The following is a 25,021-nucleotide window of genomic DNA, read 5'->3' as shown; positions in this document are numbered from 1 at the left end:
CCCTAAAGCATCTTGGGTTTAGGTAAATCAGTTAAGAATCTTCTATAACAAAATTTTAGTATTGTTTGTAATATTATGGACACAAAACTAAAAACATTATTTTAAGCAAGTAGGGAATTTAGAAAAGAGAAACTATTTCCCCAAGGAACATTTTTTTCCCTCCAATTTCAGAACAGATATTACTAAAAGTAATCAACCAACTCTTCTCTCTAGAAATCACAAAATTAAGGTTTTTTCAAAAAGAAAAGAGCTCTGTAAAATATTTAGGGTTCCCTCTCTTGGTTTCTGAGGCCCTGAAGCTTTAGCTCATTGGAACAAAATTGATTCAGTGGGGAAGCATTCTTGCTGTGCTTTAACATAGTTGGTTACAGAAATGTACTCCTGCTCTCTGCAAACAAAATTACAATGCACTTTGCAGACCTCTTTACTCTTGCTTCAGTTGGCAGACTAGAGTGCCAAAACTGAAGACCTATCTCTGCTTCTCCTGTCTGCCTGCTACGCTGGGGGAAGCCCACTGTGGTTATGAGCCAAGGCAGAGGTTGAAGGTTGTACTTTGGCCTGTCTTATTATCTGTAGAAAGATAGACTTGAATAATTTAGCATCCATGAGATGAACTCCAGTCTAATGCCTGTGCTGAAAGTGAGGGTTGAAGTAGGTTAGTGTTGGACATCCCCAAATCTGAGGATCTTGTCACAGCTGTAACCTTGGCCAACAGCTTGCTTTAATACAGGATTTCATCTAGATTCTAAATTAGACATTTTTCAGAAGGGAAAGAAAAAGTTATTCAAAAAGCATTTGATATAACATCCAGACTGGTGTCTGGAGCACAGCTAATCCAGAGAACATCCTTCTACATCAGCTAAGCATGCTTTGCGAGCCCACCTCAAATACTCTTAACAAGAAAATGAAACAGGCATAATTATATGATATATAATATTACCCCTTTCTTTAGTCACCCCGCCCCTTCACACACAGTACCATTTAAAGTGTATTCCATACTATCTATTCAAAATAGACAGTAACATATAAGAACTGTGATACAATTTTCTTTATTAAAAATAATTTACAGCATTGGTAACATTTTATGCACAATTTTCATCAATTGAACTTAAGATATATCTATACAATACTTACTGAACTTAAAACTTACACTATTCTGTTGGCTTTAAATATCAGACAATGATTTGCAGTTGCTTAAATATGATTAATATACATAGCTTCTTGTCCTTATATTTAGGTGTAAAATGTATAAACATCAACACTATCCCAAAGCTTTGTAGTTTGGGATGGGGAGGAAGAGGGAAGCAAGAAGAGAAAACATTTACAAAAATTTCAACATGATTCTCCCCCCAAATCCAAATCAAGAGAGGTCTAGGTTAAATACATTTAACACACTGAGTCACTTCTCAAGCAAGGACATGTCCTCCTATGTTTTAGGATACTGAAGAGAGGTCTAACTGAACGGCGTTCGGTGTGTGAGCACAGCAATCCTGACTGTCCCCTGCCCTGCCCCTGCCAGAGGGCTCCTGTCACTCCTGCCCACCTAAGGCTCTCAGAGTCCTAGCAGTGTGTCCAAAGTTAAATGTCTTCCCATTGCTGCTGGGCTCTTGAGGTGCACTTTGTACAGGGGAGAGGGAACAGGGCTGTTCCCATGGATCACAAGCCAGTGCAGTTCCCCACCACTGCGCAGATGGTATGTGGGCAGTGCTATCCCACACAGCACCCCCACACCACAAGGTAGGGTAGGAGTCAGCCTGCGCACCTTGGAGATGCCACTGACTTGGGCTTGTTTAGAGCTGGACCTGCTGCAGCAACAATAGGAACCTCCAGCTGAGCAGCCCCCGTGCCCAAGCACTGCTCAGAACTGCTCTCTCATGGACATAAGACTCCATAGAGCAGCAGAATTAAAGTAGCTGCTAAGGTAATGAAGCCCCCTGTGTCTCTAAAAAGAGCTGACTTGCTTTACTGGTGACAACTTGCAGGTAAGTCGCATGCCTTGAAATTGCACTTCACCTCATCAGTCTGCCTTGACATGGCTTGGATCCCTGTCTCCTGAAACATGGAGAGAGGGCAGGGGGCTGTGTTCCCTTCAAGCATTAGTAGTTACACAGTTATAAATAGCCATGGAGTTGCAGTTTTATTATCTGCACGAGGCATCATTATGTACTAGCGCTAAATTCCCTTTTTTTCCCCAAACACTTGTTTTCTTGAACTAAATCAAGAATATACCTTCAAGCTGGGATAAAATAGCAATCAGACACTGTTGTACAAGAAGTAAGATCTGCTCAGTCAGTCTGGATAGAATTAATGGAAGTGTACCACCGAACAGGAACTCATTCAGCATTCAGTTGAATATAATATTCAAAACCGCATTGACTTATCCCCCTTAGAAGTGGTAGGAGTCACCGGAATGGTTTTCATCTCACCTAAAATAAAACCACATCAAACTAGTGAAATATAAAAACGGATTATACAGAAGTTAAAACTTTAGTGAACTTTGTCTAACGAAACAGAAAAATATGTATCAAACTTATGTCAATCAAATTAGTTTGGCCTTTGAACTGTCAAAAATACATTGTATTGATATAATTATGCAAGAGGTTTTGGGGCTTTTTTTTAAGGAATGTCAAACATACTATTTAAAGATTTGAACAGTGCATCTGTTAGTTTACAAGTCAGCTATCTTAGTGTCTGGTTATAAATGAAAAGCACATGTAAATAAAGCTAATATAGTCCTCTTGAATGTTTTGATATTTAAGACAACATTTATCAAGAACAAAAAATCTTAAAGCAAAATCTTGACAATTTATAGGCAAGTATTGCAGTTTTGTTCTCCAGCAGAAATTAATCTCTACACAAACTGTAAGTGGAGTTATGAAGCTTTTCAAGACACAGGAGCACAGGAAGAGCCTGCTGGAGCTGCAGACTCACTTGCACAGCTCAGACACCACCAGAGCTCAGCGCAGTGGGAACACAAGCCATTCTGCAGGAACTCTGCATCTCCTGCCAATACAAACTATGGAACAGGGGCTTTACCCTCAGTGTGCTGACAATTCCATCCACAGCTACTGCAGTGCCATAAGAGAAAGGTTTGTTCAGTACTCTGGGCTATTCCTCAGAATGGGACACTTTGTAAGAGCTGGGAACTGCCAGCACATGAGGAAGCATTAAAAGGCAGTATGGCGACCTGGCTGGCTCTTGAACATCTGACAAGTGTAACATTAGACATAGGTTGTATTTAAAGCAGAGGAATTTAAACAACCCTAGTAAATGTTTTAAAAGGTTTTTAAAGGTTAAAACATTATGGGGAGGTACTTTGTCTAACGATATTGCAGAGAGCACAATAAAAATAGATGTCATAAATGAGAAAGTGCACCCTTTGAAGCAGATGTGACAAACTTCAGTTGAAGAGCATGAAGAAACATGGCTTAACCTGCATGAATGAAACAACTGTGAGATTTTTTTTTAATGCAGAAATGTTTCCCATATTTCTAGGCACACAGTGTTTCATATATTTCATAGCTTGAGGAGTTTAAATCTGGATCCAGATGAAATATAATCCCGTAACAAAGGTAAGGAAGTCATCATCTGTGATACAGGATACCATGGGCCTCATGGGGACTGCTTTTGTTCAGCCCATAACCTAAAGAATTTGAAAACTCAGTATCTTTTCTAAGTTCTGGATGAGGAAAAAAAAATTAATGTTTGGCCTTTAAGATTCTATGCCATCTGCTACTCTTAAACCAACAAACAGCAGTACGCAGATTTACAGGTGCAAAAACTGAGTGGAAACAACTGCAGAAAATCTTCTTACATAATAATCTTCAGCACAATCAGTTTCAATTTCGCATAGTTTATTTACAAAATGGTCTGATAAAACATCCCCTCCATACTTACAGCTCTCTTGTCACAATACACATGTTGATTTTAGCAATGTTTAATAGCACCATTAGAATATTATTTAAAATCAGAAAGGATCTCGTTGCAGTTACAATGATTCACAATCTTTTACATCCATGGACGAAGTAACTTTGAGCATACTAGGACTGTTCGCAGTTCCACGGTACAGATTCCTGGGTTCACACAAGGCATTTGCTGAGTTACCAGTTATGCAGGGTACCCAGAGAGTCAGTAGCTACTATAAGAATCTTCGAGCCACGAAGTTTAGACTTCCACCATTCTTGTATAAAGTTATCTCCATATTGTTTTCAAACAAGGCAATCACGCTGAATACTTTTCCAGTGCTTGTCTTCAAAAGAAAAGCAAAAAAGAGAAACCAATTAAGCTTTGCTTTCACTTCCCCTTGCTTATTCTCAGTCAACATTCTAACCCCAAGTTTTGTTGAACACAAGCAAATTCAACCCTCTGACATGCCTCTACAGCCCCAAGCCTGCTGGGGCTGGATGGAAGGAAGGCTTGTTTTAGGGCACAGTTTAGATGCAGCTGTGAGCAGGCCAGGGGCCTGTTGGTAACCAAAAACCACCATGTCCCTAAGATGGCACCAATTGTGTTACGGGCTTGTTTACAGAAAATGGAGAGCTGAAGCCTCTCTCAAATCATCACACCTATGAGAGACAAACTCAATTCCACCCTAATACTGAGCCCATGAGGGGCAAAATACCACTCTGATCAAAAATATTAGGCTGCATACAAAGTTGTGTACGAAGAACATGTGTACATGTACTTTGGGAAACTCCAACTGCCATGACAAACTTCAGGTAGGACTATAAGCTTACCTTCCAAGAGAATTAAATTTTGTTTTTTCCTGCTTTGCTTCCTATCATCAGAATTAACTTCTCTTTCTCTGTTTTCAATCATCAGAACATTCAATAGAGAAATTAAAAATATTGCAAAGATACCTTAATATCCAAAGTCATTCTGGGCAACAGCTCTGGAGGGAACAATATAGAAAATTGCTCTCTTCCAGTGAGTCCCAAAGTACTTGGATTTTCCCCAGGATGAAACTGAAGTGGAGCGATGCCAATTCCAATCAGCTGACTCCTATGAACCTTCTCATAGCTCTCAGCTAGGACAGCTTTAACACCCTGTGAAAATGCAAGCAGAGTGAAACACAGAAGTAACCTTTGAACAGAGATTATGTCCAACATCTCGCAATTCAAACTCAAGAGTAAAGAGAGTGCTTTGCACAGAGTCCTTTAAGTACCCTGGTAACATCTTTTTAGCTTTCCAGGTAGATGGAAGCAAACAAGCCAGAGCAGGCCCATGCAGTGTGAAACAGTTTGTTACAGACAGTGGCCATGCTGGAGTTAACAGGACATGAATCAATGGCTGACTCGGAATACATTCTCAATATAAGTGGAAATTAGTCTCCAACAGTGAGATACTGATCACCCCATGGAGACCAAACAGAGGCCAGCATAGACAAATGCCTGATTTGTCTCAGTCTGGTATTCAAGACAGTAAATTACATAATGAGGAAATTCAGATTTATCCTGACTAGTGATTCTCCCCCATGAAGATTCTAACAAAGAAATTATACAATGTGTTTTTAGGTATTTCTAGAAGAAACAAAATCACCCCCAAACCCAAACAAACCAGCAGTACCAGTAAAAAAGGCCCTTTTGCAGCCCAGTCTCTTGAGCTACCCAGTCCATACTTCTTTCCTGCTAGAATAATTACAGGAATGCCTTCCTTCTGGTACAGCTCTGCTGCTTCAAACACATCTAGCTGTGGAATGACAAAGTGACACATTTTGAGTGAGTTCTAAACCTGCAATCCCCATTCCAGAGCAGCTGTACAAACAAATATATTCCTACCGTTTGTCCTGATGGAAAATGAATTGTTTTAGGAGCTGGTTTTCCTATGAACTTATTCAGAAGCTTGATATTTGCAAAGGTACCTCTTGTCATCACAGCATCATTACCTCTTCGAGCCCCATAAGAGTTGAATTCACGAGGTGTGAGTCTGGAATAAAAAGCAAATTGAAAGAAATCAGTTAAAGATTATCTGATTTAAAAGGATATCATGATTTTTTTACAATTATTGCAGCATATCTTCAGTGGAAGATGTAAACAACTAGACCTCCAACAAATGTAATTATTATAAATCATGAACAACATGGGTAAATCACTGCTAGGTTATTCATGAGGAAAACTGCAATTTTAAATTAATTTTCTACAACTTCGTTATGAAGTGCTACAAGCAGTGTGGTACTTACAGAAGACTTATGGGGAGATTGCTCTAGGAAACAACCCACCTTACTAATCCTCTTGCCATTACCAGCATATTTATTAACATTGATTAATTATTTTGCTTTTCCACATATAGTCTCCCCTTTCTGCAGACAGGCATTTCTAGAGGAAGGTGACAGTGCGAATCAATTATCCAGCACGTGCAGCAGTCCTGTGCTGCAGCAAGTGCTCACCCTTTGCTGGTCAGGTACTTGGCAGCAGCACTGCTCCTTGCGATGCTCCCAGCAGGGGAAATGTGATCTGTGGTGACAGAGTCCCCCAGGTACAGCAACACATGGGCATTTTCAATTGCCTGCGGTGAAACTGGTTCTTTGGCCTAACAGGGAAGGGTGGGGGGAAAGAACAACAGAAGGGAAGAAAAGGAACATTAAACATTTTCTTCCAAGAAACAGACATATAAACTGTATCTGCAGTATAGGAAGGCCCCTTGATGTACAGGCTCCACTCACTCCAGAGACATAAACAGTATTTAAAAGACTGAGAAATATTAGTGATAATTAAATTTGTTAGTTCAACATTGAAGCTTTACTGGAATAGCTATTCCTTTACTTAAAAGTAATCCATATAATCTGGTGGATAGATCCACTGTACTTACAAGTTTATCAAAAAAGGAAGGACATCTAATATAAGTAGATTTTAAATCCCAGGGAAATAAAGTTGACTCTGGTGCTTCCAGTAAATTCCATCGTTTGTTTCCTTTCTACAAGAAAGAAAATTAATTGAAAAGAACAGAAGTTAGTTTATTGTATTTTTATACTCAAAAACTAAAGTTGTACTGGTGATTTTATTAATTACTATTATTTAGTAATAATTTTCTATTACATATTCCAAGTTACCTCACTGGGTATTACTTGGGAATTGCTTTTAAATACAAGTACCCCTCAGTTAAGCCCTCCATTACCATAACAGAAATAAATGGCAAAACAATCACATTCAACTGCAAGATATTATAAAGCTACAATGAAACGCAACCTTTAAATTAGGTAGAACAGACCATTCTTACCTCCATCTTTTCTTTCAATTCCTTAAACATGGATGATATCACACACTCTTCTTCCACTGTATGAAGTTCTTGTCGGGTGGGCCAAATATCTCGTAAGTAAATACTTTTGCCGTTAAAACCAGTGCCTAAGATTTTAAACACAACAGTAGTTTTGAAGAATAAAATACTAGACTTGAGATTTGTATTAGAACATAGATGTGTATATATTCAGGCCTGCAAAGATGGTACCAGATAGGCAAAGAATTTGATCAGTTAAGTGAATGCTTTGCTTTAGCCATGAGCAAAGCAAATATGGCTGTGCTTCCTCTTTGAATATATTGGCTCTGGGTGTTGAAATCATGTGCAGGAATCTCTGCCCATGTGCACCAGCTGCAGAAACAGAAGCTGTAGGAAAACACTCACCCAGAGGCTCTGTGTCAAAGTCTATTCTGACGGTGCCCGCAATGGCGTAGGCCACGACCAGCGGAGGGGATGCCAGGTAGTTGGCACGGACACAGTCACACAGGCGGCCCTCAAAGTTCTTTGTGCCAGACAGTACCCCACAGGCAATGATATCACCCTGAAAGGCAGACCCAGACATAGTGTTGCAGCAGTTTGGGGTACTTAAACAGCTTATGCTATTTTTGTTGACTAAGTCAGATGTGCTTTTAGCATTCCCCTTCAAAAATTAACACTACAACTGAAAGGCATTTTGCTCTCTCCCACTGCCCTTCTCATTTTCCCTTTTGACCCTCTGATATGCTCTCCTGTCAATTCAGTCAACTCCTCTCCTGCCTTTTATTTCTCTTCTGCTTCAGAAGAGAAAAAAGTTGTAGCTTTTAGACACTGCTGGTTAAAATGACTTGAGCCCATAGCTCTTTAAAACCCTCCTCTTCACTTATGATACAAAATCTACACATTACATCCTCTGCAAGATTAGATCATATGTATTTATCTTGTCATTTATAACTGTATTCTAAAAATACTACTTATTACATTTATTTTACATAGCAATGAATTGGCATGGTCTCCCTCTAACAAGCAAATATGCCAACAACATCATGCAAAGTCCAAACCAAAAAGGAAGTGTATTTTGCATGAATTACTGTATTTCTTGATTGCTTAACTGGGTGAGAAATACATTTCTGTGTTCAACAAGCCAGACAGAGCTTTACCTGTTTTATTGCATTCCTGATGGCTTCTGGCAAAGGGGCCGTGTTCCCAACACAGGTGGAACACCCATAACCAACAATCTCAAACCTACGTGGGAAAAACCAATCAAGTCACACATTACACGGTCACGAGCAATTTGTTAACAACTGCATTTTCTTTTATTAACAATCTCCAATAATTTTTTGTCCTTCGACAGTTCTTTTTAGAGAATGCACAGCAGACACTACATGTCACTGATGCAAACCACAGCTGAGTACCGTTACAGAATATTGAACATAATCCCACGGTTACTGCTACAGAGCAACCAGAAACCAACTAAACAACCCTTGACAGCAGCAATGATAAGAAAAGACTAATACAGACTGTCCTGATAAATTTGCATCCAGCTTCCACTTTTAAAATACATTATCAAGTACATCCTGTCCTGCAAGTCACTTAAAATGAAGTAATTTGTGACTGGAAAAACAGAGCTCTGATATATTAGAGCTACACATCATAAATTTTAAAGAGGGAATACAATGAAGCAAAATAATTTTAAGTCAGTAAGTAAGATGGCAATCTACTAAGTTAGGAATTAGCCAACCCAAAATGAACAGCAATCCTATTTATCAGCCTGTACAACCCCGCTATGTACTACTTGCCCAAACTCACCAACAGAAACAGGCCTTACCCAAGCTTGCTGAGGTATGGCAATACTCCACTGGAACTGAGGTAATGTGTAACCATTCCACTCCCTGGTGATAAACTTGTTCTGATGTAGGGCTTCACCACTAGGCCAGCCTCAACAGCTTTTTTGGCCAGGAGTCCTACCAAACAAAAAGGAAAAAACGACACAGATTATGATTTGTATATCCCTTAATAGGACATCTGTATGCTTCTGCCTTAGTTAAAGCAAGCATAAAAAATTCCAGAGGATTAAACAACTTTCAGTTTATTAAACTATTACAGCTATTACTAGCCTGAATAAAGTTTCTTAACTCATAACAATACCATGCATGGTTTTATTCCCATTCCTGGAAGGTAGACACCCATTTTACTTTCTCTAAGACAAATCTCTGCCATGTTCTAGCTGACAGTGCCAATCCGTTCAGTCTCTAGAGACAGGCCACACAGCCCTAAGAGGAAGCTCACCCTGGCCACAGAGGATCTTAAAAAGAGAGCAAGGTCTGACAGATGAGCTGTTCCAACAAAATCATCTGCAGCTTGTGAAGGTGTGACAGATACTCCTGAACCAGTGACAGAACAACTGCTCAGCAATACAGAGTTTCTGTCCTGGCTGTGGCAGCACAGCTCATCATCCAGGACAGGCTGGAAGCTAAAGCTCACCTCCTGCATCAGCAGTGCCACTGTGTGCATCCACCTGACAGGAGCCCTAGAACTGCTTACCTGCTGTAATACTACCAAGTGTAAATATTTTATAATTACTCTCCTTAATACTTGCTTTTATGGGACAAACTAAGATTGTATTATGGAAAAGCAACTTTCCCTATATAACCTCCAGAGCCTACAAGCTAAGGCTACAAGTCTGCAGTTTCAAACCTGTAAAGTTGCAGTTTCAAACCTGTAAAGAGAACCTACAAAATTGAAGGTGAGGGCTGTGCAAACATGAGTGCACCATTAAGACCCTGAGCTGTCTGGTCCCAACATACCTGCAGCAAGCATGACAGATGGATTGCAATTGTTTGTACAGCTGATGACCGCAGCAATGACAACACAGCCGTGGGACAGCTTGTATTCATTTCCTTCATACTGAACAGGCACAATGTCATTCTGCTTCTCAGCTGCAATCTGAAACCCTTTAACACCAGACTGGATGACAAAAATACATGTTACCAGTTGTTACAGAACAGAAAGGATGACATTACATCAAGACCAAGTGAACACTGGTTTTGAAATAACACTCAGCTGTGCCACTAGGAACCGTTATAGATCTAAAAGCAGCCCTCAGTTCAGGTCCCTCTGTCTGTACACTGGTCTCGGCCTTCTTCCTTCACAACTGCTTTAACTTTGCAACAGTTGTGAACAAATGCCAGTCTATGTGTGGCTGTTCCACAATTCACTTCCTTCTGTATATGGAAGAACATCCCTTTAAGAGTACATGTCTAATCTACACAATACTGGTTCCTGAATTAGAAGCATGTCCAAGATTTTAATTGCAAGAGGGTGGTAACTAAACCAGAGTAGGTCAATTAGCATTTTACACCCTCACCTGAGTGCTCTTCAGCACTCAAACATCCTCCAGAGGTCCCTACCTAAAGTTCTTTCTCCCTAGCAATCCAAATTAGGACTAATTAATAAATCCCTAAATTAAGGATTTTTGGAAGGTCATGTTCCTGCCAAACACACCAGTGATTTACCCTTGGGATGCCTGTCAAGCGAGAACAGAACACCCTGGATAAGCAGTTGTGTAGCAATAAGGAGGGCTCAGCAGGTACACAAGGAATAGGTAATATAACATTTATTCATGTGAATTACAGGAAATACCTTTTGAAGAGAGCATCAGCAATACAAACCTTTTCACTTAAGCAGGCTTGGAAGTCACTTTTCATGTTATTAACAGCCACTCTATCTTGGGATCTCTTGGGGCCACTGACATATGGAATTATAGAACTTAGACTAACTTGCACTACCTAAGAAAGCAAGAAACAGAAAGTGCAGGCATTACCAACCCCGGACCAGTGGTACATGGAATATACTCCTGAGACACCCAGGAACTCTTGTTTCAAATTTGAATGTTCTCAGACATTTAGAACTCTGGGATTCCATTTTCAACACCACTGACTGTAAGAGGCTATTCCTCTTATTCCAAGCATTTTTTAACATTACCCATAACTTTTCTACCATTCACAATCCTTGGGATGACTGGAATTCAGTATAATGTTACCATACTCCCTTCTTTTCCCCATCCCCTCCATGTTTTACAGAAAAGCTCTGCTTCTCGAAACTGTGAGTTAATAAATACAACTTTGCTGAAAGCAATGAAAATTACAGTGGGAGACGAGACTGTGAAATCATCAGTAGTTATTTATGAGAATCAAACAAACAACTTTCAAGCATACCTGGGAATACTCGGGCTCTCCAGAAGAACTCGCATCATTTCTAAATAACTTCACAGCTTTAAGATACGCTTCCATGACTTCAAGCTTGGCCTTATCAAAACCTAAGGAAGGTTATTTCAAACATGAGAAAAGTCACATTAAAATACATAAATAAAACAAATCACACAACTTTCAGACACTCGGATTGTTTTAAATGTAACATTCAAAGTACTTTTTTTTTCTCCAAGTATACCACTTCCATATCCCAAATTCTATTCAGGAATGATACACAAATGAAAACATTTATAAATTATTACATTTTTTTCTAAATTAGCTTAACTTGTCTTTCTATGTCAAGAAACAAAATAAGCTATTCCAGCTCTAGCAGTGGTAACTCTAACTAAATTGACAGTTGTGTCCCTGAAGTCCATAAGGCTTTTCTGTGTTAGGACTTCCTTGTTTAATACAGACCCTGTGCTTAGCTGACAATAGGCAGTACTGCTGGCTACTCTTCCAAACCCATTCATTTACTCTGCACTGATCAGACAAACATGTTTGCTATTGAAAGCATTTAACTCTCATTTGAAAGTGACAGATTTCAGTCTCAAAGTCTCACTCATGAACGAGATTTTTTTGGCATCTGTCACCCTGTGGTTCTCTGTTTGCAGTAGCTTGATAAGGAATTGATATCCTCCTTGCTTAGCTTGAGATGCCAGTGAAATCACACACTTCAAAGGGAAACAAACCACTGGGAAAAATCAGAGACATGTTCAGATTTATTCTGCAGTTTCACTTATTTCTAGTAATCATTTTAAATTTCGATTTTGTAGGGAATCTCCAGGTGGTTATGGGATTCATTTCAAATCAAGAAGACTTACATTCCATACATATTTCAAAATGTAAGTGAGAATTTCTTTAATAGTTTTCTTTTATAGGCTTACATATGCTTCCAAAAACTAGGATTCTGGATGTTGAAAAGTAGTATCGTGTTCGTAAATCGGGCATTAGACAAATGGACCAGACTGGACACAAACCTCAAGCAAAAGCCTAATTACATGTTAAATCCATATCAGAACTCTGCAGAAAAGCGCCACGTAGGAATTGAGGAGTTTTAAGCAAAAACTCTATAGTTCTTAAGCTGGGTTTTTCTGCAGAGCAAAAAACATGTTTTACCACAACTGAAAAACACAATTACAATAAATCATTGCTTTAGTTTAATCTTTACCTGCATGCTTTAAGTGCTTCAATGTCACATTATCAACAGGGAAAAAACTCAGAATAGCACCATATTCAGGACACATATTTGCTATTGTGGTTCGGTCTGCGACGGACAGTTGGGAAACACCACTCCCAAAAAACTCAACAAATTTTCCAGCGACATCAGCTTGTCTAAGATGCTGTTGGAAAGAACACACAATACCTGTTATGTGAAGAGGTACAGTGCAAGTTGTGTTTGTCACAATTCACAAGTCATGAACATTTAAAACAAGAAGTTGAAACCCTAAGGCCTATGTTTGCAAAAAAAAAAAATTATAAAATTATTATGAATTATTTTTAGTTAAAGAGGGTCTGTAAGTAAACCACTATAGAGGAGAAAGAAAAAAAACCCCATTACTTCAAAGGGCTTGCAAATATAAATGGTTAGAGATTATTTGTACCTTTCTGCACTGCCATGATTAAAGGTATACTAAAAACACTTCCTGCATTTAGTTCATTTCTCAAACACCACTGGCAGTACTTGCAACAAACTCTCTTGTGTTTGAAAAGGCATTGAACTCTTACCTTTGTAATGCTTAGAACAATATCTATGGATGTGGCAAACGGGCTGACTGTGCCTGTCAGCTCACAGCCCACAACCTCAGGCAGAGTGAGAGTGACTGGCATTCCCAGCATCACCGCTTCCGTCTCAATGCCCCCGACGCCTGCAAGGAGAGTGGGACATGGCTTTTCAGCACCTTAACTAACCTACACTCATTACATTAAGGTACTAAAACATAATAAAACCCTTTATATTGAGCCTAAAGACCTATGACAATAAACATACTTCTGCTTTTTCTCTCACAAGTGGAGCGCATCACTCCATTCCCCAAAAGGACACAGCAAGAAATGTAGAAGTTCCGTTAAATATTTGCACATTAAAAATAAAAATCAAGCAAGACTTATTACTCAAGTTAGACATAACAGTCAACCAGAAAATATTTTATATCTGAAACTAATTTTCTGAGAGAAAAGAAACCTTCACGCAAATTTCTGCTGTACAAACGGCACTTATTTGAGTATCAGCTAGTTTTTGGCTGTTTTCTCTTTAAATTACAAAGAGTGGTTTCTCAATGGAAAGAAATCTTCATCAAGATTACTTGTAGACAAAAAACATTCAGAACAATAATTCAAGACAGTCTCTTATGCCTGAGATACAAACATCCAGTGGGAAGAAATATTTTTTAGTCAACTTTAGTTGCCTTTCTAAGAGCAATGAAGTTCTGGTGAGCATACTTACCCCAGCCCAAGATACCCAAGCCATTTACCATGGTTGTGTGCGAGTCTGTGCCAACCACGCTATCGGGATGCAGGAAATCTTTAATGTCAAAAACCACTCGGGACAAATATTCCAAGTTCACTTGGTGTGCCGTTCCAGTCTCGGGTGGAATTATGGATATATTCTCGAAAACTTTTGAACTCCACTGTAATTTTCCCAAAATGAAAATAAGAGTTGTATTTTTTTCAAAGGTATATTCAATTCTTAGAACATTACTAAAAAGACAAAACAAGACACAATAAGAGTTTTTGCTATTCACCCCAAGTGGCTTTTGCCCCTTTGTCAAACAGAGGTGTGTGATCTCCTTGGATACACTCTTAATCATCAACAAAAGCTTTCACTCAATTCCTCTGAAGGCTGAATCAGTAATTCATGCCTACCTTTCAAAAGCAGGGCTGCAGAAATCTCTTACCTTCCAGTTCACACAACTGATTACAAGCTCACCTAAGACTGGTATTCAGACAACAGAACCTAAGCACTTGTATTTATAGCAGAATTTATATTTATAGTAAAACTGAGTTTGACACTCCAGGGTGAGACTGCTTGCAAACTCAGGACAGGACATTTAATAGAGCAGACATGGAAACTTGTAACAAGATCCAGCCTGGCCATTTTCCTTCCTTAATAATGGAAAAGCTAATTTACAACTTTCAGAAAGAAACGTCTCGTCTACATCCATGAAAAGAGCTTTAGACCATTGCAGTGAATTCCTAAACCATGTCAAATTAGTGCATGAGGATCAAATAGCAATGTTGCAGAGCCCTGCCCAGGAGCAGAGAAACTGATGTTCACCACAGGACTTCTGCTGCCCAGTTTGAGAGCAGCCATGTCTGAACACTGGTCTCCACTCAACACTTCCAACTTCAGCATCTTTTGTAACAGAGGTATGGATAAATGACCCTTTCAGCCAGAAACTCACTGTGACCTAAAGCACTGAGTTCATGAAAGGCATTAAAAAAACTAATGCTTCATAAATCCCCACTGACAAGAATCAAATCAGAGCAAACTTTTTCAAGTTAGAAAGCAAATTTTCTGTTCTTGTAATTAATTCAGATTTGAGAACCTGGCATTTCCAAATAATTTCATTTAATTTATAATTACACCTGAATACTGGTAGACAAATGACTCTTTAATAAAACCCAAACCACAAAGCCTGCAGGTACACAGACATACCTTAAAAAATTGAAGCCTCTCTCTATTTCTGCCAAATTCCATCTCTTGATTTTTCAATACTGTCTCAGGCCTAGGAAGAAAACAAGTTTACAAGTACTGTCATAATTTATTTCAAATTATAGAATAACAAGTTGTAGTTTTAGTTTGTTTGATGAAAGGCTTATTTAAGCCTGCAGGACTCTTTGAAGTGGTTTATTAGAACAAAGATAACTGCTTCCCTGCAGCAAGCTTTCTGTAAACAGTGAAAAATAGCTGATTTCATATGTGCTGTGTCCGAGAACCTGTTTATTCTAGGTATGGTTTGCCTGAAGTGTGCGATCTTGAAAATACTAAGAGATCTATTCCAAGCATGTGCTACAATACACAGAAGCTTTTTTACCCCCCTATCAGTTGTCTCACAAGCTGCACATCTCAAAACTCCATACATTAAAGAACCACAATGTTCACTAGTTCAACTGTAACTATCCTCCATTTTTCCCTCCAAGCCACAAGATTTTGTCACAAGTACTCATCAGTATAGTCCCATAAAATGAACTATTTTTTCTTAGTAGGTGTAATTTATTAAGACGCTGATACTTGTTGTAACAGAGTAATCCATAATTTAAGAAGAATAATCTCTGCTTTGGGCAGCTGAACAAGGAAGGGGACACACTTGCTTTGTACAAGGAAGGAAGTCCTCAATTTTTAGAAGTGTATTTTACAGTCATGACCCTTTCCTTTCTTCTCTGCAGCAGCAGCAGGTCAGCAGCTCTCCTGCTTCACCAAGTCCCGAGGGACAGTCAGTGTTCACACTGCAGCTTCATAAATACCACTGTTGGTGTGCTGCCAGAACACCAATATTGCTGAAAACATCACTCCTTCTGCATTCCTACACCTGTACTGAGCAGGAATATTTCCACATCTATTACCGTTACCACAGCATTCAGCACAATATCACTGTGGGATACAGATTTGATCAGCTTTCTAATTGTACACCTGTCCAGCACAGGCAGATAGGGATCTGAACAGTCCATCAGGCAAAGAGGCAGCAGCTGAAGGAGGAGGATTACACATAATTGGCATAGATGGAACGGTGCACAAAGACCTGTTAATAACACAGAAGTCTGGGAGAGGCACAGACATGAGGCTCCCCATGGCTACTACACAGGCAGGATATTTACTGAATTTCAACTCAGTGACAGATGGACTGTGAGATCCTGTACAGGCTGGGGGATGATGTATAGGCTAGTTCTTAGTTCTTTAAGAGGCAGAGGCTTCTGAAAAGTTATTACACAAAAGCTGTGAATTACTTCTAGAAATAAATTAATGCTTCATTGAGTTACTCACTCAGGCTTGCTCTGGAGCAAAGAATGACTCCAATTTGTTGTTGTGAAGAAATGAGAGAAGTACTAATATTTAATTTAAAAGTCACAGCCATGAGCCAATAGGTGGCCATCTTCAGGGTGTTCAGTAAGGCTCTTCTTGTAAAAAGAAAAATTTATTGCAGACCAATTCGTATCTGCTACATCCGACCTACTTCTAGATACTGATACAACTTTTCTAGGCATGGGTGAAAACTACAAAGGATGTTTAAAAAAAACCCAACCCCGTTTCCCTGAGCTGTCACAGGCAGTGCTCAACACACAAAAGTAAAAAACAATTTAGCACAGGAGCTTTCATACTCAGGCACGGGTTGAAGGTGGAAGGGGCAGAGGATGGGGGTGTTCTCAATCTGCGCAGAGAAGGGTCCCGAGCTGCGGCTGGACTCCCCTGTGCTGCACGAGCCCCTGCAGCCGCTGTGGCCCCGGCACGGGGGCAGCTTCCGAGGCTGCGCCTTCATCGGGGACAGCTTGGCTGGAGGCTTCTGCTCACCCCCACCGGGGTTGGGAGCATTCTGTATTGCACTGCAACATTAAACACAACATGCATTGAGACATTGGGAATCTGGTTACACATACAGACACACACCCCCTTGTTTTTGAGCAATTCCTTCAACAGATTATAAAATAGTATCTGAAAAAATAGAGTTATTTTATTACAACCCTGTTGCAAAGTAAACTACCACCGGATGAGCTTAGTTAAGTAATGTGGTGTGGTAAGAAGTGAGCAAAACTGGATTGTCTGAAAGATTAGCACCAAACAACTCCTTCCATTCGTTCACAATAGACCAGAAATCTATAAACAGCATTGCAAAGGCTGAACTCAAGAGTTTTAAACTTGGAAGGTGTGGGTAGAGTCTCATCCAAATGGTAGACTGAACTTGTTTCTTTTTTTAATACAGTGCTGTACATGTTCTGTTAAAACCACTGCTTTCTCAAGGAAAGAAACATAACTTGATCCTTTAATTAGGCTTTTTATACAAATTCTCAAAGGCTCAGATAAACTGGCTACTCAAGCCAGTCAGAAGTAAGAGAGAAAAGCCAGAGTTTTCTTAAAAGAAAAGTCCATATAGCACACTACCCTCTATTTGTGCAAGATTCAGTATCTGCAGGACAGCAAAGAAAGCTTATTGTGAAAAACTAATGACTTTTACCTCTCTCAGTAATAATTAAATCACAAAATTGCATTAAAGCCACTGCTTTCTTCTGCCTCAGTAACACAGCCAGATACTTAGTTATCAAATTGCAAGGTATTGCCTGGCCTCAGAGGATACCTTGTCTAAATCCCACCCCAGCCCACCAGGCTGTGGCCCACAGATGGGAGCTCTCTATAAAAGCAGCACAAATCACCCTGCAGCTAAGGGCTTCTTATCACAGGCCAGCAGCTGCTGAGCCCCCACAGCTTTCCAAAGTGATGCTCCAGAGGCTGGATTTATCATTACAAAGCAGTATGTTGAGACCTCTAGCCAACACTTGGTCTGCCTGATAATTTTAGGCTGGCCTAATTGCAAAGGAATCAGCTGTCCCTCCGGACATAGGCATGGACAGAGCACAGAACTGACAACGCATACGCAGCACAACAGATAATCTGTAGCTTCTTGCTCTTCTAACACTCAGCAAACTGAAATTCTGTGAGCATTTGGAAGGTTGACAGAAATGACTCACACATCTGTGTCCTATGACCACAGGCTTTTTCCCCATGAACTTTTAAGATTTCCAAAGAACCTGCTCAGTTTATGCAATTCTGCATGGGTTTTGGAAGGCTCCACAATCAAGAGGCAGGGGAGAAGGTGAAGGGAAACTGCACTATTTAGTATTGACTTCAGCAAACACTAAACAAAAGCTCCAAGTTTTTCCTCTGGGGCAGTATTTATGTTTCTAGCACAGGCAGCCCCAGGCTGTGTTCATCACATAACTGCCTGTCAGACAAGGAAAACCACGCTGGTAGCTTTCCAGTCCCTTTACTTTTCCAGACTTCTCCAAGCACACTTCTCTCTTTGAAAATATCCACAGCCTCATTTATCTGGTGTTAAATCAAAGGCCATAAAAAACCCAAACCAGTCACAAGCAATGGACTGCAATGACAGTCTTTTAATATGCCCAGTAGAATTGCAGGCCCCTTCTCTGGAGCTGTGACGAGGCAGCCTGTATGGAAAAAACAGCTCTGTTAAACTTGAACAATAAAATCAGAGCAAAGCAAAATAACAAACGCCCTCTGCCTCATTCTCTTGAGACACATTATTTTCTGGAAACCATGCCAGATCCCGTTATTTCAGCCCAGAATTTGGATTATCAGTCAGCTTCACCCATAAGGCCTCACAAGTATTCTTCCTCTCCTTCAGGAGTTCTTATCCATTTTTATCCAGCCCTTTTTCAGATACCACAAGGTCTTGTTTCAGGGATCCACGCATGGCAAACGATTAATGGGATAGTAACAAGACGTGAATGAATCCACATTTCAGTGTCAAGACAAAAATGTTTGGCTTGTTAAAAAAAAAAAAAAAAAAAGGTATGTTGGTATGTTACCATTTGCTGAAATCAATCTGCAGAGAATGGTCAACAGTGAGATCAGTTGGGCAGGCAGGATTGACTTTCACCGGATCTCCTCCAGCATTTCTCACAGCTTCCCTCATGGCAGCAAAATCGACCATTGCTGGTATTCCACTAACAGATGGAAAAACAGAATAGTAAAACAACCTGAGACATTAACTGACTGAAATGCACAAACTTATTTTTAATTTTATTCAAGTCTAGAACTAGCTACATCCATATTTCAAAAAATATACCTGTTATTCTCTAATTTTTAAAGGACTGGAACCATTCTGAAAGTCACTGGAGTAGGTACACCCTCTCAAGCAACAGCATGTTTGAAGACAATAATGGGCCCATCTCAAAGATGACCACATTTCTCTCATGTCTTGTTTTGCTTCTCAAGTGTGATGGTACTTCAGCACAGAAAGGATCTTTAGATACTCCTTACCTTTACAACAGAACCTTGCTATGCAAGTGAAGCTTGTGCTATACATTTAACACCTCAACATGTATTATTTGTCTAACAGAGCCATTTCTAAGCTCATAGCATTTCACAAGTATATTCATGTTGCTGTACAAAACAGAGAGGGGCAATGTTTATATAACACAGTACTACATAAATCTTACTGGCTTTGCCTGCTAAGCAGATGTTACCTCATTTTTATTATCATCATAATTCCTTTTTTTAATTACCTGACTGCTTAATAAATATACAGAGTCAGCAAGACAGATTAAATTTAATATTTGCAAATTGCTGAAGGACTGCCCTTTTAGCTATGCCATAGTCAAATCACAAAGGAAGTTAATATCCTAAGAGGCTGCTTTTTCAATATATGTATTATTCATGGTTTCAACTGGATTACTTATTGTGGAGTAAGCAATATTTAATCTTCAATTATCTCAAGGAAGAACTGTCAGTGACAGTGTGAACTGTCAACCATCTGGCTACAGCCAAAACATCACCACTTCCATTTGTGTTCTGGCTCTTATCTATCCTGTGAAGTGTTCCTTGCAGGCCAGCAGTTTCAGCCTTGCCAACCTGTCCCAAAGCCAAAGTACCCTACGGAACAGCTTCTACCCTTGCATCATATGGAATTATCATGAGGAATCTACTGAACAGCAGAGGCAGTGCACAGGTTTCCACCTGGGTATCAAGAGGGAGGTGTGATTTATTCTCAAGCCAAAGAATTGAACACAAACTCAGTGAGTTTGCACAGGTTCTTTTGGGGGTTTTGGCACACACACTCACGTGAAGTCTTGAAGAACAACTCTGGCAGGACAGAAGGGCACTTCAACATGGTTCTGTTTTGTTTTCCAGTCCAAGATGTTCATAGCATCCGTTTCTTTCACTAAGAAGCCATCGCAGTTACGGACACTGGACTCAAACAGCACTCGGATGGAGTAAGGCAGAGTACCTGGGGTGAGGCAAGGGACAGACCCCATGAGTGCAGCACTTGCAGCTTACACAGTTTTTTTAAAATTACAATCTCCCATTTCTAAGGAATTCCACTTTTCTACGGTTTGGAAGGGTGAGAGCTTCAGGAGCCTGCTTTTCCAGTTGCCTTTGGGTTTGATCTTCCTTACACAATATGGAATGGTGAGTTGCGCAATGTACGAATTGATGGGTTATCCTATGGGATTTTAATGGGAGATACCAATGGCTTGACCACACTGTTCAGACAGTGACATTTAATAAGGTACCTTATGCTGGCAGGGGAGAGATGCAAGGAATATAGACCTGGGATTATTGATCAGAGCAGGTCAAAAGCAACTACTACTGGAATACTCAAAGTCATTTTAACTGTAAATTTCACCATTCCGTTACTCAATATACCAAGCCAAAAGCAACCAATGCCAGAATATTATTTTCAATTAACAGTGATACAAAGACCAGAAACTATTCTGCCATGTGCCCTTTTAAAATTATCACATTTCATAAAATATAAAGAAGAACACGTCATTAAATACAACTTGAGTTAGTTTGCTACTGATACGAATTAAGGTACTGAAAACCAGCTGTTTTCTGCACAGAAAAAAAAAAGGGAAATGGAAATGAGAATGAATAAAGAGGGAAGAGGAAAAAAAACCCCAACATAATTATTCACTGCAAACAAAACAAAACAAATAACCACTAAAGAAAAAACATCAAGATTTATTGACATTCCTTCCCCAAATCCCAGTGTTCAGCATCATTCAAGCAGGCAAACAGCTTCATAAGAACAGTGAGAAATACAAAAAAAGTTACCTGGAGGAAGGTGAAACAATTAAGTTCAGGCCTCAATTAAAAAAAAAAAAAAGGTTTGGTGGTCTCAACCTAATACAGTGGTTTGTTCACAAACTATTAATATAGAATTTGCTGACTCTGTTCTCACTGTGTCTTTCACAGATAATATCCACTGTTTTCTAGTTAGACAAGTCACTATTTTGAGTTTAAGATTTGAGTAAACTTGAGTATAAAGATGTCATCAAAAAGGACTAACAAACCATGCCACCACTCACTCAATTAAAAAGCCAGGCTCCCAGAGGAGAACTGGTTTGCTTTCTTGTGGGTTACAAACCCCACTGCCCCAGGGGCTGCTCAGCACCAGCTCTGGAGAAGCAACTGCTTCCTGCAAGGCACCAGCAAGCTCCTGTCTGCAACACCATGTGCAGTTCGGGGCTTCCCAGGGTACAGGATAGCTTCAGAAATGAGATCACATCCAGCACATGCCCCTCTAGGAGGCTCTGTACCATGCCTGACACACAGTAGCTGCAGGGAGAGCGGGGCTGGCTCACCCCCAGGGGAGATGGTGACCTGATTGTAGTGCCCAGCACCTCCTGGGGACTGCAGCCAAGGGGAGGCCTGACTTAGCAGAAGTGCCCAGTGAAAGCACAGAAGTCCCAGGGTGCAGGGAAGGACACTGGGAATGGGTACAAGGGAAAAGCAGCTCACAGGGGGCACGGTTAAGCACAGGACCATGGGAGGCAGTGGAATATCTGTCCTCCCAGACTGGCACAGCTTAATCACGAAAGGCTCCCCGCATCAGCTCCAGCCCCTGCAAGAGCCTGGTCTAGATCTCCACATGTCCTCTCTGCCCTAAATCCTTCTGAGCTCTTCTCATTTTTCCCGTAAGTCTTAAACACTAGAAAATTTGCAACTAAATCAATTAACATTTACATTAGTAATATGATTAATATCAGCTAGCAATTAATGTCAAATTACAGTCAGAAGCCCCAAGGCAGAGGGCAAACAGGTAAAACTCAAAACTATTCCAGCAACAAATGCAGTGAGCAATTCCAGATGCTGGATTTGCTACCAGTGTTGTCCCACACTGTGTCTAGACATTATTTAGTATTTTGCCATCTTGAAGTTAACATGAGGCTTCCAGCTTCTGCACAGAAGTTTCTGTTGGAAGAGAAAGACCCTCTTAGTGCAGTCTGTTTAGACTCCTGAGAATATCTTCAGGAATACCAATTACTGCAACAACCTTTATGGCACATTTTAGCAGAAAGTTGTATATTGTTGTTTTTTTCCACTGCTGTCATAAGGCTTTTCAAAAAACTGCCATGGAACCGCCTGGTTTTGTTACTACCACAGCACTGCTTCTCCCTGGACCAAGCCACAAACTGAAGCAGTTTCCTCCATGTGTGCTTATCTGAAAGACTGACTTTGTTACTACATGCAGGGGAAATTTGCAAGAGCACACAGCTGTTGCACAAAGTTTCAGCAGACACTGTGCCCTCCTCTCTCTTCTCTTTAAACAACAGGGCATTAATAACTGTGGCCAAATATAGATTTAAAGTGAAATATCCACTGGTAATTTTTTTCATTCAAGAAACGTATCACAAATTCCATGAATAAAGAAGAATTCAGACCTTGCAAAACTGAAAAATATCCCAAATGCCTTTACTAAGTACCCCATGTAAGTATTTCAGTTTAACATGAAAACAAACGGAGAGACTATTGCCAGTATGCTTTGATTACCTGCAAGACTAAAGCCTGTTCCAGCTGACACAGAGCAAAGCACCCTCCCCTGCATGGACTTCCCTCCCACCACATGTGCAACACTGTGAGTTTTTAAAAGGCACTTGGACACAGGGACCCAATAAAGGTCTTTTTGGCACAGACAGCTATTGCATACTAATGACAAGCTGAGATTAAGCAACAGCATGAGCACCACAAAACCTCACCCTGCAGCAGGAGCCATGTTCCAGCAAACAGGGACCCACTATGTGAGGCTGCTGGGGAGATGAAACCAGGACACCTCGAAGATGTACAAAACTACACTGAAAGCGGTATTTATTTTTGAAGTATTAAATAGGAGTTCTTTGTCACTTCATTTTTTTTCAAAAGTGTAATTCTTCTGATTTGGAATACTGTTGAAAACTGCAGAAACACCTGTATTTTCTTCCTTACTAAAAAAACGCTACAAGTATTGCCCCTGCCAACTCCATAAAGTACTAAGAAATTGGGAAATGATCAGCTTCCAAACACACCCATTAAGAATTCCCAACTGCGTCTCCTGCCACCGCAGGGCAGCCAGTGGTGCAGTCTGCTGCTGGTACCACCCCAATTACACCCAGAGATCATCGTACCATACTTGGCGCCTCCGAGCTTCGACACATTGTAAAACTTTTTCTCGGGGTGGCTTTCCAAAGCTTCAACGGTGGGCTGGTAAGGGCTTCCTGGGAGACGAAACAAACAAAGTTACAGCCACGAACGAACCGGATATTTCAGGACTGACTGAGGACTCCCAAAAAGAGATCGTATTTCTGATTCTGCCCAAAAAACCGTTCCTCTAGACTGTAAGTAAATGCAATATGGAAAGGTTTCTAAATGGATTGAGACACCTCGTGATGTAGATGTGTGACTAAGGTGAGTTTTAAAAGCATCAGTAAGAGTAGGTACATACAGGTCAATGCAGGTCACTAGCACAGCCTGAACACACCTGACCTTTGTTGTCTCAGTTTGCCATCTACACACAAGATAAGACACCTCACCAGAGCAGATAAGAGACATGGGTTTTAATACAGCAAGAAGCGTAGCGCGCTGACTGCCAAGGCAACGTCAAGGGAACAAGGGACAAAAATAAACCTCGTAGCAGCCATTAGGTGCCCGGAATAAATAACCCACGGGAGGGAACAGACAGAGGGGCGGGGACGGGGCCGCTCCCCCCCGGCGGGACCCCTGAGGCCCGGGACACGGCCGTTCGGCGGCGCAGAAGGCGACCTGATGGCCAGGGCCACGGTGTCCTGGCGGACGGGGCGGCCCCGTCCCCGCAGTGACCGACCTGTCCTGGGAGGGTCCATCGCCGGCGACCATGTCAGCGTGAGGGAGCGGGCCGGGGGGCGCTGGCGGGCCGGCAGCTCTCGCGAGACTGCGCCCCACGCCCCGCCCCTCCTTAGCGGGAGGTGCCGCTCTCGCGAGACTGCGCACCCTGCCGGGGAGGAAAGGGCACGAGATCGCGCGAGGCTTCGCCGAGAGGGCGGAAGTAGCTGGGAGAGGGCAGCCGCCTGCTCTCGCGATAGCAATAACGAGAGCGTGGGCGGAGCTGCCCGGTCAGGCCGCGCTGGGGGCGGGGCCGCAGGGGGGCGGGGCCGCGCCGGGAGCGGGGCCGCGCCGGGAGCGGGGCCGCGCCGGGAGCGGCGCGGTAGCTCCGCCTGGTGGTGCGGCGCGGTACCGCAGGTGGGCGGGGCGGCGCCGGCCGGGCCGGGCGGTGCCCCTTGGGCCGGGCTTGCCCCACCCCTGGGCGCGGCCCCGCCCTACAGCGCATCATGCGACGCTGAGGGGGTGGAAGGGGCCCCAAAGATCATACGCTCCCGCTTCAAGCCCCATCCGACCTGACGTTGAACTCTTCCAGGGATGGGGCGTACACAACCTCCCTGGACAGCCTGTTCTAGTGCCTCACCACCTTCACAGTAAAGAATTTCTTCCTAATATCTAATCAAAATTTTCCCCTTTCAATTTGTACCCATTCCCCCTTGTCCTATCACTATAGTTCCTGCCCACCTTCCCTGTAGGACCCCTTCAGGTACTG

The 25,021-nt window shown here is 41.4% G+C and overlaps 1 protein-coding gene across 1 annotated transcript; it reads right to left on the bottom strand.

The window, feature by feature from the left end:
- Positions 1-1,033: 1,033 nt before the first annotated feature.
- On the bottom strand, positions 1,034-24,381 carry IREB2 (iron responsive element binding protein 2). The gene is made up of 22 exons (XM_032122991.1): positions 24,275-24,381; positions 23,580-23,669; positions 20,254-20,419; positions 18,999-19,136; positions 16,776-16,997; positions 15,115-15,184; positions 13,903-14,086; positions 13,188-13,327; positions 12,631-12,802; positions 11,427-11,527; positions 10,881-10,997; positions 10,017-10,176; positions 9,038-9,173; positions 8,370-8,454; positions 7,618-7,774; positions 7,216-7,340; positions 6,808-6,912; positions 6,386-6,528; positions 5,778-5,925; positions 5,566-5,688; positions 4,860-5,045; positions 1,034-4,249 (listed from the first exon to the last, which is right to left on the bottom strand). Exons 1-22 carry the CDS (start codon positions 24,291-24,293, stop codon positions 4,139-4,141), a joined length of 2,898 nt encoding a protein of 965 aa, XP_031978882.1. The 5' UTR covers positions 24,294-24,381; the 3' UTR covers positions 1,034-4,138.
- Positions 24,382-25,021: the final 640 nt, after the last annotated feature.

Source organism: Corvus moneduloides, chromosome 13 (assembly GCF_009650955.1).
Source record: "Corvus moneduloides isolate bCorMon1 chromosome 13, bCorMon1.pri, whole genome shotgun sequence".
In the NCBI taxonomy this organism is placed as follows: Eukaryota; Metazoa; Chordata; class Aves; order Passeriformes; family Corvidae; genus Corvus; species Corvus moneduloides.
Note: the sequence above shows the minus strand (reverse complement) of the source record. Positions and strands in the feature narration are given on the sequence as shown.